Here is a 22,005-nt window from a genome sequence, read left to right as displayed (position 1 = left end):
TCTGATACATTTTTGGGCACCAATTTATGGTAACAATGTCTATATTTATGGCATGGAAATCACAAAATTCTGGGGGCAGGTAACAATTTAAAATATTAAATATAATGGAATATTATTATATTAAGTAGTTCAGTAAGCAGGCTTTCACATCCGGGACATGGGCAGGATACGACAACACTTGACCCCAAGGTCCAGTTGTTTAATTAGCATGAACAGGGCTTCATGGTCACTTTTTTTTCCCCCCAAGGAGCACGTTTTGCTCCCAAGTTGAAAAATGTAGGATTGACTTACATAGGCTACTGCTTTTACTGCTAAATTGTACAATAACACAATCATGTTATGGATACAAAATGTTATGAAGTGTAATGTTTTCTATATTCTATTGATCAAAAATGATTAGTGATGTTGAGACTACAGTGTAACGGACCACCACAGTTCATACATACATGTGAACCATGGATTAATTGCAGAGTTTAACCTAAATAGTGTAAAACGTGACACTACGTGAATGGGGGCACAGCAGAAAGACGGAGCAGAACGACGCTGCTCGTTCAGGGTTTTCATGTGTACTCCTATAGGCCTACACTTCGCATCAGGCGTTAAAACCAACTGTACCAAAACACTGAACTGGACTACTATTTAACGCGATGAGACGTTTTTAACCGGTAATGAAACTGTCTCAATTTAATACTGGCGCCGTCAGACGGCCACGCGGACGGACAGCAGTCAGAGCTCCGGCGGAGCTCTCTGCCCGTCAGCAGCGGCTTCTCACTGCTGGAGCCGGTCCCCCAGAGCAAGTGCTTGGTTTTGACTGAATGTCCCAATTTGAGTAACTTCTGATTGGGTCGGTTGGCCCATCTCGGGACCAGCCCAGCCGTTGCCAACTGGCCAAATGCTATTATTATTACCATAGTGAAATCGGGCAAGCGATAAAAACCCGTCCTCTGCGCCGGCATTGGAAATTAGCAATAGCTATAAATGCTGTACATTGGAGATTTGTTGCACAAATGTCCACATATAGCATCAGTCCCTATTCAAATAAACAAAAAGTTGTTGCTTTTATTTCCAATTAAATACATTTCCTGCTGTCCTGCTTATTTGAGTTCTCCTATCCAATGTTTCTAGTTCCCCTTTTCTTCTGCTCCACCTTCCTCGTGGTCCATCACTTTCACATCTTTTTCAAACATTAATATAATAAACCATGTTGTATATTGAGCTGCAATTCACAAGTGAAAAAATGTATTGTTAAAAAAAATTAAATGAATGACAACACATGAAAGCAAAAACAGAAAAACAGGCAGGATAGGTATGAGACTTTATTCTTGGTGGGATTACATCAACTCAAGACAGATTGGTCACGGTATTTGTAATCATTTGGAAAGCTGTGAGACTTCACCGGCATCCGATGGACAACTTGGCCTCCAATTCCAGTGAAGTGGTTTCAGAAAACCGAATTTCACTCTGGTCCACACAGTGCAAGCAGGGCACGCTCAAAATGTTCCTTAGTGTCCCTCTGTGAAACCGAGGGAAAGATGTGCTCAGCTGAAATACTGATACTAGTTATATGGTCTTTTGTTTCTGTACTGAATTAGTAAGAGACACAACATGAAGGCAGCCATTCAGGAAAATTCTAAATATTTCATAGTTATGTCATTTTACCCGTATGGCCTCCTGTAGGCTGAGGCCATACATGGCCTTGTATTCCTGCACAATCTTCTTCAGGTCGACTTCAGAGCGGCTCACTAGCACCCGGATCAGTGTGTCCTCATTTGTGCCGAGGCCCTGTGAACATGTAGAATACATGCAAATCTCCTCACTCTGCGGGTTTACTACACACTGCCTTTAAGCGTTACTCTCGCCAAAATGCAACCTAGGGTCTTTTTGTGAATGTACGCGAGTCAAACTTTCGTTTAAAAGCATATTTGGGACGGAATCGCCACTTAAGATTTACCGTATTTTCGTTTTTCGGTCAAATGGCCTTTTGAATGGGAGTGCTAGGGGCACTTTTATGCTAGCCTCAAAATAGCCATTTTTAAAACACTAAGAAGGCTCGACACAACATGAAACTTTGCTTGAAGTATCGCCAGGGGCTCTACACCTTAACGAAAGCATTGACAACATTGTTTACACAGAGTTTACTAAAAAAGGTTTTGAGCAACTCACGTTAGCAGTTGTTGTTTACACTGCCATTTTCCCAGTCAAAAATAGGTGATCTCCGAATGAACGGACTCCATAGGAGGAAATGTCACTTATGAGGCTCCTTTTTCAACTGTAAGGTCAATATTGTGTTTCACAAACAACAAAACAACGAATTATCCGTGCATTTATATGGAACTAAGCTTTTGGAGCTTTCCATCTTTACTCTCCTCCCTCGACTATTTTTGACTGGCTCGATAGACGGCGACCGGAAGAACAACAGCTACAGTGAGTTGCTCAAAACCTTTTAGTAAACTCTGTTTACACAAACAATGTTGTCAATGCTTTCGTTAAGGTGTAGAGCCCCTGGTCATACTTAGAGCAAAGTTTCATGTTGTGTTGAGCCTTCTTAGGGTTCTAAAAATAGCTATTTTGAGGCTAGCATGAAAGTACCCCTAGCACTCCCATTCAAAAGGCCATTTGACCGAAAAACGAGAATACGGTAAATCTTAAGTGGCGATTCCGTCCTAAATATGCTTTTAAACGAAAGTTTGACTCGGGTACATTCACAAAAAGACCCTAAGTTGCATTTTGGCGAGAGTTACGCTTTAAGTGTTCTCATCTGTGTATGTTTTGGTTGCATACCCAATCACATTATGAGGACCAGTCCTCCAAAATCTGACATTTGTGAGTCAGCTGCAGAACAAGGATTCATTTACAAGCCAATTTCTGTTAAGTAAAGTCAGTTTGACAAATTGTTTGCATGTGCAACGTGACATGACTGTGTAAACATACACGGCACTTTCTAAAGCCAAGTGGCGTGTTATCTGTATGCATTTTGACCTATCCATGTGTCTGTCTACGCCGTATACAGCAGCACGTTGCATTTTGAGCAGCTATCCGCGTGTATGTCTACGCAGTATACAGCGGACGGGTTGCATACTGATCTCAATAAATGGCGTATATATTACACATTTTGGACAGTTGGGTTTAGGAAACGTGACAAGCAGGGCACGATCCCCGGTCTCCTGGGTGAAAGTCCTGCGTTTGACCCATCCACCACCCCCCCCAACCAACCGCCCTATGCGTATTTTCAGCCGGTCATACATTGACACGCAATCGCAAAGTAATGTAAGTCAATGGAGGCCAAACTACGTTGATAAACACGCTAAAAAGCGATTATGCGTCTTGATAACACGCCAAAATGGCATACGAATTGGCGTGTCATACATACACACACCACTTATTGAGATCAGTCTGGCATGTGGATGCAGAATATTACGGCTGACTTTTCAATTGATTTAAACTACTTCAAAAACATTGCCAAGCAGGCATTTGAAAGAGACACAAAATATGATAAGACATTTTTACAAATGACATAAGCAAAACTGGAAATGAAAACTACATTCAACAAAGAACGTCTTTTGTCACACAGTGAGTAAGAGATATTCACACACACACACACCTTCATAGCATGATGGAGCTTCTCAGCGAAGAAAGCCGAAGTGTTCCAGGAACATTTCACTACAAGTTAAAGAGATAAACATTCCCAGTGAAAATATGCACCGTCCATATGCTGCTGTGTGTGACAGCTCACAGTGTTCCTTTATTTACTTTGATAATGTTTTATGTTCAGGCTAAAGTAGTCCATACATGGTTTGTTGATAGGTCATGTGTGCCACGCTGGAGACTAGACTGCAGACAGTACTTGTTGGGCTAATTGTTTATTTGTGCATTTAAGTTTTCCTGGTTCTTTATGGACACCATCCTCTTTATGGATACCACATGTTGCATGACTGCGACTTAACAGACTTTGTTACACCCTTTTGTCCAGCTAGCAGTGGAAGTTAAGCATGACTAGGTCTGTCAGGCCATCCACGCAACTGAAAATGTGTAAAATGTCCTTTTGGTGGACTTTGGTGACCCTCTGACCTTGCCTTCAGAGTAGCCACGTTGCCAAATTTTTTTCACTTGTACCCTAGAAATATCAAAGTCTAATGGGCAGGCTTCCATAAAACCACCTTCAGGACAAACATTCTATTTTTTGGCCCTGAATTACTCTCCAGGATGTTGCTCAGTCTCACTCTCTCTATTGTTGGCTGTAATGTGGATAACTATGGCAGCCTGTAGTCTAGTTAACAGCTTCTCCATATAAATATAATCAGTCGAGCAACACTAGTCAATGCTTGTCTAAGGAAAACATAGTTTTGAACCTTAAATATTCCTGTATTATATTGATTGTCACACATTCAGTTAAAGTTCGGGGAAAAAAGACACACACAATGTGTAGGACCCCATTGCGCACAGTAAGAAGCTGATGGAGAAAAATGGATTTCAGGGCCTAAATGTGTTTCACATGTACTGAAAAGCTCTGAAAGAACTCCTTATTCATATATAAAAAAAAAGAAAAAAAAAAGAAACCAAATCTGATCAAATCATGAAAGAAATGCAGAAACCCTCCTTACCAATGTCAATGAGACAGTCTTCAATGTCTCCCTTCAGCTCCAGCTGCAGGGCTTTAGGTAAAGTGATGTCACTGATGGCAGCATACTGCTGGAACGCTAACAGGTAAACAGACAAGCAACAGGTATTCATGGGTATGGGCACGTTGTCAGAGAGAAAACAGGTTTGTATTGAGATCATTGCATATACCGCAAACATTTCTGGAATTAACTGCCTTTAGTTTGTTTTAAAGGATGTTTAGACATGAACTGCCAGAATTCACACTCTAAATCAGGGGCGTCACACTAATGTTAGTTCATGGGCCACAGACTCCTAAATTGATCTCAAGTGGGCCAGACCAGTAAACTGCCACAGAGTTTCTTGTCAGCTTGATGTTGGCAAATGCAAGTTGCTTCTGCTACGAAAGTGTTCTAAGGCCATTGTAGGAAAAAAAAACAATGTTATGGACCCGGGAGAGAGGGGTTATATTAAGGGAAAAAAAAAAGAGTCCTGAGAAAATGTTATTGAACTTAAAATTGTATCAAATCGTGAGTTGAGTGTATTGTTACATCCCTACTAAAAATCAACAGTCAGCCGAAGTACAAAATATGAACAACATAATTTTGCAGTTAGAAAGCTGTTATTGTACACAACACGGAAAATATGGGCACCAGGCATGAAATATAAACTGGAGATGCTTTTTAAACATTTCATTCACAGAAGTTTTTTGCTTTATTTAACTTGTCTTGTAAAGCATGTAGCACAGATACATGGAGCATTGCTATGTTGAAAGACTGTACATAAATATAAAGAAATCGATAAAGAATACATTAACTCGTCCAGAGACTGAACAGTAGACCGAACAATAACCCTTTTCACTGAATTGTTCTTACATTGCTGGGTGTGTTCGCCCTGTTACCCGAGTGTGGTTCCACTTGTTTTTCCAGGTGTGCGTGCGTGCGTGTGTGTTCTTTGAAATGAAGGTTTTGGCTGATTCAGCCTCACCCATTTCAGGCACTCACTTTTGCAGAGCTGCGGCGCGCTGCGCGTGGTCAGGATGTCGATGAAGGAAGAAACATTGGTTCCTTTGGTCTTCTCACCCGCCTCAAACAGAATCTACAGAAACAAAACAGTAACACGCCATTACCTAATATATAACGTTAATATTGTTCTCCAACACTTTTACATGACCGAAAAAGTCTAGTGTATTCTATATTTTCTTATTGTCAACAACTGATCCTACTAATAAGTACTGGGCGTTTACCCAAAGCCTGAGGTTTCTTCTTCCTCTGCCATAGAGCTCCATTGTTGTCCAAAAAAACTACTAAAAGCATGCCAATGAGCCACACTGTTGCACCTTTTGATAACACACACACCTGAAAATAGTCCAACAAATGCATTATTTAGTCCCATTTGATAAAAACTACAGTGCCCAGCAGTTTTGTTGATTAATAAACCTTTTGTTAAAATGACGTTATTATAAAGTAGTTTCGTGTTTTTCATGATATATTGACAGTAAGAAAAACATTAAATAACACATCAATGTCTTCATTCATGAATAGGTCCTCATTGGTGTAAAATGACCTCTGCCAATTATATGACAGACGGGCAAGACCAAGGAGGCTTCCATGTCGTTCCGCCATTTTGAAAACCTATAATGGCTGAGAGGGACATGAAGCACTAGTCTACCTCTCTAGTCTAGCTAATCCACAATGCGTTTTCGTTCAGAGCCAGCGTCACATGACTGAAACCAGCTGAAAACTGAGAAGGAGATCAGTGAGAGGCGCTTGTCACTGCCCCGGAAAATTTGAAAGCCTGCACTGCACTTTAGATCATAATGGAGGATCGTACTTATGCCGAGCCACAGGAGAAGGAATCCTCGTCGCCAAAAGCGAAAAATTGGAAGTAGGGCTGTCAGCATTAACGAGTTAATTGTAATGCGATTAAGGGCCGAGCATAACGCATTCATTTGTTGTCGTTTTAAAATCGCATGCCGGCATTTATTCATTTATTTTACACTTCACTCGGCTTCGCGTCGTGCCTAACAGGCTACTATTTTGACCCTTTGCCGCACCGTTACTTATCATCAAGCTGCCATACTTCCTGCTGCTGCAGGCTGCAGGCATGATGGAGAAAGACAGCAGCAACACAGTTCTGAATGGCGCTTTTTATTTCCCAAAACTCCCGGACGGCTCAGTAGACAAGTCGAAAGCCATAAGCACATTGTGTAAAGCCGAATTAAAATATCACGAAGCATGTCAAGCTTTGAGCTACCACATACAAGCCAATTAACGCGACTCAGGTTGATGCTATACCCACTAGCATGCTACCCACTCAGGAAAAGCACCATTTTGGAGAGTGCTACTTGCCGACCTGTGGAAACCAAATCCCAAAAGAATGACTACAGCTCTTGCAAAACGGATGGCAACTAACTGCAGACCTGTCAGCATCGTAGAAGACTCAGGTCTTAAAGACGTACTACGGTTGGCATGTTCTGACCGTCTCATTGCCGTCGAGAGGGACAGTAGTTTTCACGGATACACAGCCTGTATGACACGGAGAAAGCAGCCCAACTGCTGCAAGGTGCTGCAAACGCTGTCTCATTAACTGATCACTGGACGTCAGCGAGTAATCAAAATTTAGGAGTTACTAAACACTATATTGACTCTGGTAAGGATAGGGATTTTTAGTTAGGTACTTGGAGGAATTGTGCAATAATGACAGATTCGCACACATTTTGTTTACAGTAAATAAATACAAATCTTAAAGTAACTTTCCTTGCATTCATTTGATTCCCAATCAAGATACACTGGTAAGAATGGCTTTCCATTGTTAATATGTACTTAAAAACTGTTCTGAAATGCAAAATAGAATTTTAATCATGTGATAATATATGCGATTAACTATAGAAATTCAGCGATTAAAATGTTTTATCGTTTGACAGCCCTAATTGGAAGACATGTTGTCATAGCTTCTTGGTACATAACGGCTACCGTAGACGCAACACGCATTTGAAAAAGCGAGGTGCTAGAGAGCACTATTCGTTTGAATGCAAAGCACAATTTCCCCGCTAGATGGGAGAAATTCCTACACATTGTACCTTTAAAAACGTGATTTTCCTGATTTTACCTCTGCGTCCCTTTTGGTCAGATCGTTGTCGACTTCCGTGCTCTCGTCTTTGTTTGCTTTCAGCATGGCCAGGAGGGCTGTGGTGAAGTCACCGCTGGTCTCTGACTTAATAACTTCCTCCAGCTCTGTTTTGTACACTGAGGAACAAAAAAAAACATTTCAGCACAAAGATAACTGACTTTGCAATAAGAGAATGGAACAAAGTGTGACTGCAGCGGGTAAAACTGTTGTTTAGAGGCCTACAATCATCATGACTGGGTCATTACAGTGCTGCACTGTCTAAAGGCTCTGATGCACCAACCCGACGACCAACCCTCGGCAGAAAAGGCAGTCGGACTGATCAGTCTCCCTGAGTTGGTCAAAAAAAGTGCCTCGGAACACACTGAAGCGACGCCGACTTGAGCGTACGTCCTGCGCGTGACGTAATATGTCTCCATAACAGCAGGCGGCGCTAATCTGTATTGGCGCCCAAAAAAATTCAAACCGGCAGCTGATTGGACGAACGCATCACATGGGTCTGGCTTCTCCCGAATTTCGAAGTCAGACCATAATGGCGGCTCACACCCTGAAGAAGGCTGTCTGCCTTTCCATAATGGTGGCTCATTCGGAATACGATCTCATATTTTACAAAAATAGTTCACCGAAACGTGTTTCTGAAAACATTTTAAGCGAGAAATAGGCCATGCAGTTGCTGAATCTCTTCATTTCAGATCGGCAAAGGTCAGTTTAAAAGATTTGTCAGCTTTTGAGAGCCGTTCATCACGCTCATCATTTCTGGTAATTGGTCATCGAGTCCGACTGCCCACTGGCTGATTCAACAAGTCAAATCGGCCCAAATGAACGCCGACGGCTCCGCCAACTGACGATGGCACGGAACACACCAAACAGACGCGAGTCACCGACCTCGCCAGACTCTCCGACGGCCGATAATCGGGTTGGTGTGTCAGCGGCTTTAAGAATTCAGTGTTGTGCTTCTGCTGCGTGCACGGAGACATTAAAGAGTGTCAGGTAAATACATAACATGTTATGTAAAAATGTGAAAACCTTTTCAGGAACTCCGAGTTGAGCTTGTTCACCAACTAATAACAGAGTAGCAAACCTTCTTTGTAGACCCTCTTGATGTCTCGAATCTCTTGGTTTGTTCTTGTTGCCAGAATCTCCACCAGGATGTGTTCACCGGTGCCCAAACCCTGTTGGAAGAGATAAAATGCTTGGAGTGACCAAATCCAAAACATTTAAGGGTAACAATACTTTCATAGGACTCGTTTAAAAACATAATTACAAAATTGTTATACAAGCATTAAACATATTAGGGATGGAACTGATAACTACAGAAAGTAGCACAGTCATGGAGAGTGACATTTGGAAATCTCATGTGATATTTGGTACACAAGGCGCTGATATTTACCTTTGTGGCCTTCCTGAACAGGTAGGCATCAAAGTGAGCGGGCGTCGAGATCAGAGCCAGAGATAAATCCTCTAAATGTGAGTGGAGCGCCGACTGCAGCGCTTTATCCAAACTCTGCAAGACACACCAAGGCATCATGGGTACATTATATTCATGGCATTTCAACAGCTGCAGAAAATTAAAACCGTAGTGTGCGTTTTTTTTTTTGTTTTTTTTTTTAATATTACACTGCCTTTTTTGGTACCACCACTAGGTGTGCCAAAGTGAGAAATTCTACAGCTAGCGGCTTTAAAGCAAGACTAACGTTATATATATTTAGCTGAAAAGTGGTTGCTGTGTAACCTGATGCGCCATCGTGATTTGTTACACAGAACCACCTGAGAAGCCGTCATTAGAAACCATTTGGGAAAGGGCAGGCACTATTTAGAAAAAAATTCTGGCAGGCCTTTAGCTGGCCTAAACTACGCCCGTAGCTGCCAGTAGCTCCTGACCGGACGCTGATTGGTTCAGTGAGCTGCTAGTTCAGACACAAAATGCATTAGGTTGAAGCCTGACAAGATGGATTTCTGCGATATGTGATCCCACAATTTCCACGCGATCTCGCAATTTCATGATCTCGTGATCTTGCGTGAATCCAGCTACCGTGCAAGGTAGGTCGCTGTGGCCACAAGTACAAATTACAGGGTAGGACCACATTGAATTTCCTTACATTTCATGAGATTTGCTTGAGTTAATTACTTTAAAAGTGCTCATATTATGCATTTTCAGGTTCATAATTGTATTTCGAGGTTATATCAGAATAGGTTTACATGGTTTAATTTTCAAAATCACCATATGTGTTGTACTGTACATTGCTGCAGCTCCTCTTTTCACCCTGTGTGTTGAGCTCTCCGTTTTAGCTACAGAGTGAGACATCTCACTTCTGTTCCATCTTTGTTGGGAGTTGCACATGCTCAGTACCTAGGTAAGGATTACTAGCCAGTCAGAAGCAGAGTATGAGGGCGTGCCACGCTAGCAGCTAGGCGAGCATTATAACGTGTGTTACAAAGTGACGCACGTTCGTCTCTGAAGTAAAGGCTGGACTAAAGTAGAGCTGTTTGGAGCAGTTTGTGAACAGTGTTTTCTGTTGGAGATGGTAAGTCCCTTTGGGGTGGCCTTTGGGCTTTTTCACTTTGTAAATCTATAACATGTACCAAAAGATATATAACACAATAAAGGAAAGGGAAAAAGCATAATATGAGCACTTTAAAGACATCGTCTTCATCAGGCGATCTGACCGACAGTGAGTGGAACGATAAAACAGCTTCGGGTGAGGTACGGGGGCCTTGAGTTGTTTACTTTAAACATTTCTTTTTAAAAAAAAAGCTTTATTCAAATGTTCATCTATGACATGCTAAAACATAATGGCCTGTAAACCAGACATCTGTGAGCTCATGTTTTATTGGCACTGGCAGATATGGAGCGGGTTTATTTGACCATACTTGACTCTCTTTATGAGAACTGGATCACTCACCTGCCCAGCGGACGCTTCATACACGGCCTTGATCTTCTGTCTCTGCTCGTTGCTTCTCTTCACCAGGATGGCAAAGATCACGTCCTTCTCCACTTCTGTGAGGGATATGTTGTACTTTACTTTCTTTAAAGTGCTCAGAGCACAGCCTCTATGGCAGAAATGTGGAGTCTTGAAAGAAGAGGTCTTAAAATGGCTTTAGTTTGAGGAAACATTCACGTTTTAATTGTTAAGAGTTCTTTACCTTTAAAAATAAAACATTTAGAAACAACCCAAACTTAAAAAAGGCACACTTTTACTCTTAATGGCGCTCTGAAGAGCGGAAGCATCACTCGTGGCGTCGAATTTCGGATACGGGGTGACTGTTCCGTAATAGGAGGCTTTTGGCTTATCCTTCACCTAGAACAGCAAGAAGTGCAGATATTTTTAACGAACTCTGGCTGATACAAACCATCAGGAATTTAAAGCTACACATCATTTCGGTTTGAACATTTCTTCATTCATTCCAGTTTCATCACAGGGCAGAGTGACACAAAAGATGGCAGAGCTGAACAAAAAAAAAAAAAAAAAAAAAATATCTGATTGTAATCTAACACACTATTTGTCAAATGCAGTCACTATCTCCTCACAGTCTGTCAGTTTTGTGTGCATGCTGAAAAAAATACAAAAATGTTGGTGTTAATACATAGCCTTGCTCTGTAAATGGGAAACAAGGTGGCTCGGACCAAGCAACACAACAGGCCTTTTTCACTGCAGACATGTTGACATGTCATAGTAGGAAAAAAACATTAATGATGGCTGCATTCCACTTAGGAGAGGCCCTGTATTGTGCATGCTGCCTCACTGAAATAGCTCACTGGGACACTTGATGGAATTGAGCCATCGTTAAGGTTATCAGTTTCAGCTGTGCTTTTCCTACTATGACAAGTCAAAAATGTCTGCTGTGAAAAAGGTCCATTGCTTTCATGCTCGTGCACAGGACAGGGGAAAGGCTACGGATGTATAAAGAGAAAGGCAGTGGGAGCTAGAGGGTGACGGTAAATCTGACACGAAGCCTACTATTGTTCTGAAGGAGTTTGTTGTGGGTGTTGAGCTTGAACATCAACATTCTTTTTACAGCATCGCAGACTCCACCTTTAAAAAGGAAATCCAAATACTCAAGTGTGAGCACCTAAGAAAACAAAATGTCCAGCTTCTCATTAACTTCCACATGCATGTTACATTTTTATTTAAATTGCAGAACTTTAAAAACTGGGTGGTGATCATATATTAAACAAAACTGCAGTTAGCCAACAACAGGTGTAGCCTGCTCATGACTAGTTGTAGCTGGGTGATCTGATACTCACTGTGACGGTGCTCTTGTCGGGGTCTCTCTGAGGGATGACATGAGTGAAGAATTTCTTGAAGAAGGCCATGATACTTGGCTGGAAAAACTTGAAACGAAAATGATCACTGTATAGAGGGGAGAAGAAAACAAGAAAGGAAAACTAATAATTCGCAGTTGATTCAAATATGTATGCATATATTTAAAAAAAACCAAATACCTTACCTGTGCTACTGCAGACGGTCTTCCCACCCCGGTTTAAAGATCTCACGTGTTCATCGCAGTATTTAACTCCTTCTGCAGTGTCTCCACCCATCTCTGTGAAAATGATTTTCAGACAGGGTTCTTGTCACCTGCAGAGGATCGGCCAATCGTCTGCCACCTCTCAAAGACAACATTCCTGCGAGGCGACAGTAGAGGTTTCGGGCCCTTCTGACAGGTTTGGTGACTCTTCTGTACAGACTTGTATTGTACATTTCTAAGCTCTCCACCCTTTAACCAAACACCTTATCATTCACACAGACATTGAAGCTGGTGATTTAAGCACTCCAAATACTAACCTATGTGTCACACCGGCACTGGGTTCTCCCTCAGCCACGCCCACTACCCCATTCTCTACTCAATCAGTATCATCGTTCACTATCCCCAGCATATTAGCACTCCTCACCTGTTGCCTGTTTCAGCTCCTTAACCCATCTACAAAAACCCTCTCCAGTCCTCACTTGTTGTCTGGTCTCGTCTCTACATGGCATACGGACTCCCTCAGTATTGTTGCTTCAGTGCGTCGCCAGATCTTCCAGTATTTGTCTCCTGTAAAGTGAAGTTGATCTTCTGGGCTTTTGTGCTACTAAGTTTGTTTGAGCAATTTAAGTAGAAGTCTTCTGAGTTTTTCTGTTGTTTTTTTTTACACTGCCTTTGGCACCACTCTACTTTGTTTTTTTTACCTCTTGGACTCTACCTTGATTTTTGATACTGTTTTTGACTTTTGTTTGCCTGTCAAGAACCTTCATTAAAAACATTTGGATTTGATTCTTTGTCCTGAGTCTGAGTTTGTGATGCTATGACTGAACCTGATTGTTCCACGTGTTTCTCTAAAGCTGATACTACTGAAGAGGAGCTCATCTGATTTAATGTAGAAATACTCCCAAAAACCTTTTAAACAGATAAAAGTATTACTACATATGTGAAGTATTTTGTGAGGGAGCTGCGCCGAGTCTGAAACTGCCTCGAGTGATGTCACTTGAGTCAGCGGGTGGATCCCAAGACTCTTATTTGATTCGCTTTGAATCGCCTCGCTTGAAGTCGTTCTGGTCCGTCTCAAAGCTCTTATTCCTGCCCCGAGGAGCAAGGATCGAGGATCGAAGAGCAAGGATCGAGGATTGAAGAGCGAGGAGTGAGGATCAAGGCGCAAGGATCAAGGAGCGAGGATCGAAGAGCTAGGAGGAAAGGACGTCTCATCCCTCTAAAACCACATTTCCTCATTTCCTCTCTCCTCGCATCATTTCCTCACGTCTCTCCCATGCTTCCAAGGTGGGACAGACTAGGACGCGAGGAAGGAAAGCAATTGAAGGCGACATGGATGCAATTAAAGGACCTGGGACGTACCCAGTGTCAGCTGGGGCCGAAGGCTACAAGTTTAAAAACCTCTGTAGCACGCTCCTCATCGCAGATTGAACACACCCAAAACTCCAGCTGAACCATTTTCTTTTTTTTTAAACATATATTTTTTATATTTTGAAACAAAGCCATCTTGGCTCTTTGTGTATCAAGACTGGGGCTGTAAAGGCCCTGACGTGTCTACTTTGTGACATAAACTATGAAAATATAAAACTGAGCTGCTTTATGTGTGTTATTAAAATAGTTTAAACTTTATTTAAAGTCAGAATCATACCATGAATTACAAAGTCAGTGTAAATGTGAGAGAAAACTAAAAAGACTGAGTACACAATAACATGTTTCTGTGACTATATGTAAGCGAGTTGTCTCGATATATGAAAATAATATACAAAGTGGATATTATAAAAAATAAACTATTATTTTCTATATCAACACACCTCAGATTAAAATAATGATTGTAATATTGTGCTTATACCATGGCCCAAAGATAAGAGTCTGTGTTTGAACTTTTCTATTCTATTTCCTTGCTTGTAATTTGAAACATAGAAACTCCCTGCACTTTGATTAATCTGTTGCACCGTCATTTGTACTTTGTATCTGTCTTTACTATATTATGTTACCTTTTATTTGATGAGAAAGATGTATACAATTTATGAGAGCCTGACAAAATAAATCTTGATTTAAGTTTTTCAAGGTTTTCAGCCACATCCCACTTTCTTCCTCAGCAGAACTGTTTGCTGGGTTGCCATATATAGTTGATAATGACAACTGAGAAAATTCCTTTCACTTACAAAGACTGTGAGATGTGGTTGAAAGCTCCAGAAAAAGCTTCTACGTATTGGTTATGTTGCCAAACTATTGTTTCTGAGAACTGTTTTTCTCTCCAGTACACTGAGTACTTTGGGCACAGAAATGTCCTTTGGAATAAATAAAGCTCTATCTTCCTGTATCTGATCTAATCAGAAGTACTGTTGCCATGGTTACCTACAGTTTAATATTAATTTAACGCTGACCAAGGTGTCCTGATATAAACAGACACCTACCAGCTAATCAAAAATGTATATTTGAAGTGGCCATGGTAATGTAAGCGTAATTCATTTTAGACTGTGAGCAATAGCAACTCAAGTTTAGACAATGTGGTAACCAACACATATCCCACATGGGTCCTAATCTCGCAGGGCAGACTCTCAACTGAATTTAGCTATTATCGTCTGCATATCTGTGTCTGCTCTATTTTTCCATTTTTTTATTCATAGTAGAATTGCAAAAGGTAGTGCTTCCTCTTTTTTTGTGAACATTAGTGAGGATGCTGTCGTCTTGTCTGAATAAACTTTATCAAAATGATCACTGTACAAAACCGACTGGAGGTTGTGTGCTTATGTTCAGTGTGAGCACCCACATCAATTAATCCATTTAATGTGAGCATTGAAGTTGCATGTTGCAGCCGTACAGAAAAAGCAAATTAAAATGTGAGCTAACATATTAATAACAATGCATAGTGTCTGCCCATCTTTAGATCCACAGACAATATGGATCAACAAATTATAAGTTACTTAAGACAAAAATAAGGTTTTTACAGAACAATGTTGCAAAACTGCACTGTAGGTTACAGTTTATAGAGTTGTAACTTTCAAAAATGACCTCCAGCTAACTCTGAACCGTTGTCAGTAAAGAAATATGAAGACCTACAGTATAATCCTTTCAACTGCAATGCCACTCGCTCAACACCCTGTTTTTGTCTCCAGCTGCGAAATGAACAGAGATGAACACAGCCTGCAGGAACGTGATTTTCTCACACTGTTATCTGGGAGGGGGGCCCCCTCTCCCTCTCCCGCGGCCTCGGCCCGGTCCGGCACCAGGCATTTGTCCAGGTCCTCTGGGCCCGGGCGGCCGGCTCACCGGCCCTCGAGCGTTGGGGTTGGGCGACGCCAGAGTCACATCTTTCTGCAGGTTAATACCTTTACCGGCCGACCCGGGCTTCGTCTTAGTTGGCTTAGCTTCCGGCTCTGGTGTCTTTTCTGTTTTAGACAGGGACAGGGAAACATCAGCTGAGTATCTAGATTTCCTGTCATACGCTAGTTTTGAATTCACAACCTTAAAAATACCTTAATGAATGCAAAACATAGTGTTTGATATCCAGAAGGAATTGTACCTTGGATTATAATAGATACACAGCTACAGTACTTCTCAGAATTCATTTCAAAACATCACTATATATATATATAAAAAAAAAATGTATATTCTAGAGACCTTTAGTAGCATTTCTTTGATATATCTGCATAGGACAATCAGCTGTGCAGGAGTTTACTGACCAGGCTCTGGAGGAGCAGGGGGTATGAGGGATCGGTTTGGCAGCAGGTCCTCCAGGTCTTTCATGACCTGGTTGGTGCTGTCCGTGTTGTTCCTCCGGTTCTTCTCTTCATCCCGAGCCTGGACAGAGAGAGAGAGAGAGAAAGAGAGAGAGAGAGAGAGAGAGAGAGAGAGAGAGAGAGAGAGAGAGAGAGAGATAAGTGGTGAACAGAGAAGTGGGTTAAAACAAGAGATTCAGAGACATTCAGGAAGAGAGAGAAAATAATTAGGAGCCACAGAACTGTGGTGTTAAATGTGTTATTTAAGTGAATTATATGTCAAGAAGGTGCTTAAAGGATGACAATATCCTATATTTTTCTTATTGTTAACAAATTCCATGAAAAGACCGAAACAAACAATGTGTGTCCGTCTCTTAATACTTTCTGACGCCCCTTCCCTGTCTGTGGGTCTCAGCCCCAAGCCCGTTGGGTTCTACTGAAGACAAAAATCTTAAATATCACAAATATAAAGTTTGATGTTAAAAAGGTTCAGCAGTTTCTTTAACAGCTGGGCACTGTAGTTTTTCTCAAATGTAACTCAAACAGGAGGAAATGGAGTGCATTTGTTGGGGACTATTTTCAGGTGCGGAATGATACACATTTGGTGCTCTAGTATTTACAGCAGCAGGATGATGTACGTGAGAATGAGTCAAAAATAAACATGCTCACTCTGACACTGTCAACATGCTAATGTTAAGCAGGTATGTTTACTATGGTAGCCATTCTGGCTTAGCATTTTAGCATGTTAACATTTGCCAATTAGCACTGAACACAAAATACAGCTGAGACCTATGGGAGTATTTAGTTGTAAATACTTTTGCAGGTACTACTGACAACGCCATGCCTTGACCCTCCCCGCTAGCTCAAACAGTTTGCTGCACTTCTCTGTTATCAGATGTGTTTTGGCTTAAAAAAAAGTCAGTTCAGTAGTCTGCAGTTCTGTGCAGAAACCCACTCCTGTATATATAAGCAGGTTTTGAACAGTGTGCATTACTTCCCCATTCTTTACTTACCATCTGCATCTTCTTCTTCAGCTCCATGTTGGAGTTTTGATAGGCCTCCGACACTGAGTTCAGATAGTAGATGGCCAGTCTGTAAAGGAGAAATGACGGGACTTTGTGTATTTTCAGCGGCTGCGAAGACACACACTCTAGTACTAGGGCTGCAGCTACCGTTTACTTTCATGGTCAATTAATCTGTTGATTATTTTCTCGATTAATCGATTTGTTGTTTGGTCTCTAAAATGTCAGAAAATGGGGAAGCATGTCGATCAGTGTTTTTGAAAGCCCAACATGACGTCCTCAAATGTCTTGTTTTGTCCACAACTCAAAGATATCCAGTTTACTGTCACAAAGGAGAGAAGAAACTAGAAAATATTCATATGTAACAAGCTGGAATTACAGAATTTGTGCTTTTTTTCATAAAAAAAAAAAATCACTCAAACGGATATCTGTAATCAATTATCAAAATAGTTGGCAATTAATTTAATAGTTGACAACTAATCGATTAATCTTTGCTGCTCTATCTAAAACAATTTATTTCTGTAATCACACACTTGCGTGCGTGTGTGTGCGTGTGCGTGCGTGTGTGTGTGTGTGTGTGTGTGTATGTGTGTGTGTGCGTGCGTGACTCCTCTACACTCACACCATGAGCAGTACAGCTGGTATGATGAGGCCGGGGTTGGCTGCGTAGCTGAAAATGGTTCCCAGGAAGGCTGGCAGGTCCAGGTCAATCGTCTCCATGATCACATCAAACATCTTCTGCTTCCCACTGCAAACATCAGCATGGTCAACATGTGGGTGTGTGTGTATTTGCACATGCTCATTTCTAACCAGTGTTGGGGAGCAACTAGTTACATGTAACGGAAGTACGTAATTTCATTACAAAAAACAGGTAACTAATCTATCACAGTTACTGGGAGAAATATGTAATTAAATTACAGTTACTTATGAAAATGTTCATGATTACATCGGGGGATACATCTGAATAGTTTCTGAAAAAAGCTAGGCTATATGTTGACTAATATTAATTTTGTTGCTTTGCATGTTTTTCATGTCCACAATGCCTTTTGCCATTTTCAGCCACAGCCGACTGGTAAAGTTTGATGCTATTCTGATGCTTTCCATTGGTTCTCCAGTTAAATTGCCTCTCAAGCGCTCATTACAAATTAGAGAAATGATGTTCGGGGTCACATCAGCGCGATAAGGCACTGAACATTTTAAATTTAAAAAAGCTTATTATGTAGGTGCGCGCCTGTGTTAACCTGCGCTTGTTGCCCCCGTGTGCGCTGATGCGCTCATCTGTTGACATTTCCGAATGCCTTCCTACAGTTGCTTAATGAAAGCGGGCTTTCTACACAAACAAACGTACATGTGTCATTAGTATGAGGAAAAAAAATGAGATTTTAACTGACAGAAATATCGTAATGCCTGTCGAGCTCGGGCCGGGTTCGGTTACTGCTCTGTCGGACGCAGGCCGGGCTCGGACAGAAAAATGCGGCTCGATCCATGGCATGGAAATTTCACTTTTTGAGTTTTTTTTAACATTAATATGAGTTCCCCCAGCCTGCCTATGGTCCCCCAGTGACTAGAAATGGTGATAGGTGTAAACCGAGCCCTGGGTATCCTGCTCTGTCTTTGAGAAAATGAAAGCTCAGATGGGCCAATCTAGAATCTTCCTCCTTATGAGGTCATAAGGAGGAAGATTACCTCCCCTTTCTCTGCTTTGCCCGCCCAGAGAATTTGGCCCACCTATGAGAAAGAGAGAGACCTCATGGCTTGAAAACAAGCAAAGTGACAGTTGGTCAAGGCTACACCCCCACTCTCCACCTTGCCCCCCCCTCTCTCCTCCTCAATAGCTACAGACACAGAAATGGCACATCCTAAGGAAAGCTCATTGTGGGACTGGCTCTAGTGGCTGTAATTCTGCACCAAGGCTGAATTTAGGGAAAGAGACTTCAGATACAGTATTAGGGGACCACTAAGGCCTATAGAAAAGAGACTTCAGATACAGTATTAAGGGACCACTGAGGCCTATATAAAAGAGACTTCAGATACAGTATTAGGGGACCACTAAGGTCTATATAAAAGAGACTTCAGATACAGTATTAGGGGACCACTAAGGCCTATATAAAAGCATCCAAAATAATATGCTTTTCCAATGTTTTAGACAGATATGGAGATAATATTGGTCCAAAATTATGTGAAAAAGAGACACAAAACATCCACAAAAGGACCAACAGACTACAGAGTCGCCAAATAACAGAGACCCAAAACAACCCCAAAGAAAACCAAAATGACCAAAAAGAGACGCAACACGACTACAAAGAAACGCAAAAACCCACCAAGAGACACAAAATGTATGGGAAAATTGAAATATGTAACATTTCCCCTGCCAAATATATGCACCTAAGTCTACCACAAAGCGAAGGAAAACACTGAGTATGTCTTCAATGTGCGGTTACCTGAAGGGGCCGCAGTCAAACGAAGGCGGCAGGGTCATGATGGTGTAGACGACAGGTAACAGACTGAGGAAGAGGATGAGGAGCAGCAGGCCCATGTAGAAGTTGTTGGACTTGGATGCTTTGAAGACCCTCTCGTGGGGGACGTTGGTGGCCATGACAGCCCAACACTGGTAGTACATGGAGCTGAGGAGGCGAAGCACGTTGATGCCGACCAGCCCAGGAGCATAAAACGCACCCATCCTGAAAAAACACCACAATATGACATCATGTCATGTGATCAGATGATGTGTAACAATTTTTTTAATATGAAAGATATATTTTTTTAAGATAATTTTTTTGAGCATTTTGGCCTTTAACTGATAGGACAGTTGTAGACAGGAAATGGGGGAGAGAGAGGGGAAAGACATGCAGTAAAGAGCCACAGGTCGGAAGCGAACCCTGGGCCGCTGCGGTAAGGACTGAGCCTTGGGCCATGGGGGCCACGCTCTACCAGGTGAGCTACCAGGGCTCCCCAATATGAAAGCTTTTTAGTTAGGTTAAATTGATCACAGTGCCTTTAAAAGCATTTAAAAATGTCAAAATCTCTACTATTTGTCGATAGAAATGTGTGCAATATCGACACATTTAGGGTGCTTTCACATCTGACCAGTTAGGTCTGTTTTCACCGAAACCCTGGAGCGTTTCGTAGGATAGTCCAGTTTGTTTGGGGTGGTGTGAAAGCTCATTAGAACTCTGGTGCAGACCAAACAACCGAACTCTGGTGCTCTTGAAAACGGGCGTCACGGCTGACCAGCAACCATTTCCGCGTGACATTTGTTTACAGTGTTTGGTGCGGTTTGACAAAGTGCAGTGTAAACGCAAACCGAACATATGAAAACTGCAACAATGTTGCAACTTCACTCCCAAATCGCACCGAGTCTACAGAACTGTAGGTGTGAAAGCGCCCATAGGCTTAAATGATTCACTTCATATAACACTCATACTGTAACAGTGTTGTCAATAGTGGGCGTGATAAAACTGCTAAGTTTATTAGCAATCAGGGTGTACACATGACATTTTGGAGCGTATTTTTCACTTTTGTAAACAATGTGAGGCATTTGACGGAAGTCTGCGTACTCTGAGAAGTGTCTATAAATTTGTTTATCATTGTCCCTCATCAGTGGCTCATCTAGGCTACTGGACCACCTTGACTACTTTTCCTGTCCGTATGGTGCGTCCAGCATTTGCTGGTTTCATCCACTGTTGCAAGGCAGCTTTATAAATAATTATTATAACTCACTAAACGGTTTAGGGCCAAAATACATTTCTGATCTGCTACTGCACTATGAATTTTTATGCTCCACATATCTGGAACAAACTCCCAGAAAACTGCAGGTCCGCTGCAACTCTTAGTTCTTTTAAATCAAGACTGACGACCTTTCTTTTTGATGTTGCCTTTCTTTAAATAATTGTTAATTTCTTATACTGAAGTTGCATTGTTGAAACTGTATGAAAATCTATATAAGCTTATAAAGAGAATTAAAAAGGAAGACCAGTGGGACCGGCCCGTTCTGGGAACGGCAAGGATTGCGCTTGATTATCTTGCCAACATAATTCCCTTACACACCCCCTCCCGGTCTCTCAGGTCTGTCAATCAAAATCTGCTATCCACGCCACGCACTCGTCTGAAGACATGTGGGGATAGAGCTTTTGAGGCTATGGCACCCAGACTCTGGAATGCACTACCAACCAGCATTAGGTTTGCTGAGAATGTGGACTGTTTTAAGGGACAAGTGAAGACTCACTTGTTCAGGTTAGCTTTTGGGTAGCTTATGTCTTTTATTTATTTGATCATTGTTTCCGTTGTATTTGTATTTTATTCTATTGATTATTTTTTACCATGTTTTTATTGTCTATGCACATTGTAAAGCACTTTGTGACCTTTTCTGTGAAAAGCGCTGTATAAATAAAATGTACTTACTTACTTACTTGGATTACGTGTATATATGTTTAACTGTTTTTAACTGCTCTTTAATGTTTAATTTCTTATACTGCACTGTAACTTTTATTCTCGTATTTTATCTGTTTTTAATTTTTATGTAAAGCACTTTGAATTGCCCTGTTGCTGAAATGTGCTATACAAATAAAGCTGCCTTGCCTTCCATTGTTGCACACTAAAAAACTTGGCACTATGTGACACCTTTGATGTGTGTTATACCTGATACACATATATTTGTTAAAAAATGGTTACTGTTTATTATCCATTTGAAGGTCCTAAGATCCTAAAATTAAAATAAAAAAGAATGCCAAGAATCACACCTTGAACATTTTGGGCAGTAAATACATTATTATAGGCCAAAGTTTGAGACACCCTAAGACATAATTCAACATAACACACACACTAACATGCAGAGAACCACACTGTAAACTGAGTGTGTGCAGTATATGAGTAAAAATAAAGTTTGTACCAGATCATCCCTTGATTGAAGACCAATCCAAGTACATTACCACTGATGTCAAACTCTCCATATGACGGCTGAAAGTGAACAGAGATATGATTTACTTAAACTTATTCAATATAACAGTTAAAGGGACTGCGCTTGAAATACCGTAAAAAAGTGGGCTGGGATTGGCTCCACCCGGCTCTTA

General features: G+C 41.4%; 3 protein-coding genes across 6 annotated transcripts in view; all 3 read right to left on the bottom strand.

The window, feature by feature from the left end:
* Positions 1-22,005, bottom strand: part of LOC144530922 (AN1-type zinc finger protein 5-like) — an 81,611-nt gene that overhangs the window by 23,139 nt on the left and 36,467 nt on the right. The gene's annotated exons all lie outside the window — the stretch shown is intronic.
* Positions 1,304-12,707, bottom strand: LOC144531222 (annexin A1-like). Of its 4 annotated transcripts, none has more exons than XM_078271239.1 (12): positions 12,617-12,707; positions 12,175-12,267; positions 11,972-12,058; positions 10,629-10,723; positions 9,116-9,229; positions 8,807-8,897; positions 7,708-7,844; positions 5,601-5,694; positions 4,602-4,697; positions 3,602-3,660; positions 1,660-1,782; positions 1,304-1,513 (listed from the first exon to the last, which is right to left on the bottom strand). In XM_078271239.1, the coding sequence occupies exons 1-12, from the start codon at positions 12,699-12,701 to the stop codon at positions 1,457-1,459; spliced, it is 1,131 nt and encodes a 376-aa protein (XP_078127365.1). In that variant the 5' UTR covers positions 12,702-12,707; the 3' UTR covers positions 1,304-1,456. The 4 variants fall into 4 exon arrangements, with proteins under 4 accessions (XP_078127365.1, XP_078127367.1, XP_078127366.1 ...); XM_078271241.1 differs by lacking the exon at positions 12,617-12,707 and adding an exon at positions 10,919-11,024 and having other exon boundaries at positions 12,175-12,264; XM_078271240.1 differs by lacking the exon at positions 12,617-12,707 and adding an exon at positions 10,919-11,024 and having other exon boundaries at positions 11,972-12,077; positions 12,175-12,262.
* tmc2a (transmembrane channel-like 2a) overlaps positions 13,801-22,005 on the bottom strand; it is a 28,413-nt gene continuing 20,208 nt past the window's right edge. The window contains exons 15-20 of the mRNA XM_078271980.1: positions 21,825-21,892; positions 19,378-19,617; positions 17,559-17,684; positions 16,928-17,006; positions 15,879-15,996; positions 13,801-15,584 (exon numbers count right to left, since the gene is read on the bottom strand). Of these exons, the coding sequence (XP_078128106.1) occupies positions 15,367-15,584; positions 15,879-15,996; positions 16,928-17,006; positions 17,559-17,684; positions 19,378-19,617; positions 21,825-21,892 (849 nt within the window). The 3' untranslated portion in view covers positions 13,801-15,366. The remainder of the gene's footprint in view (positions 15,585-15,878; positions 15,997-16,927; positions 17,007-17,558; positions 17,685-19,377; positions 19,618-21,824; positions 21,893-22,005) is intronic.

The sequence above is a fragment of the Sander vitreus genome, chromosome 16 (genome assembly GCF_031162955.1).
Source record: "Sander vitreus isolate 19-12246 chromosome 16, sanVit1, whole genome shotgun sequence".
Taxonomy (NCBI): Eukaryota; Metazoa; Chordata; class Actinopteri; order Perciformes; family Percidae; genus Sander; species Sander vitreus.
This window is presented reverse-complemented; position numbering and strand designations above follow the sequence as displayed.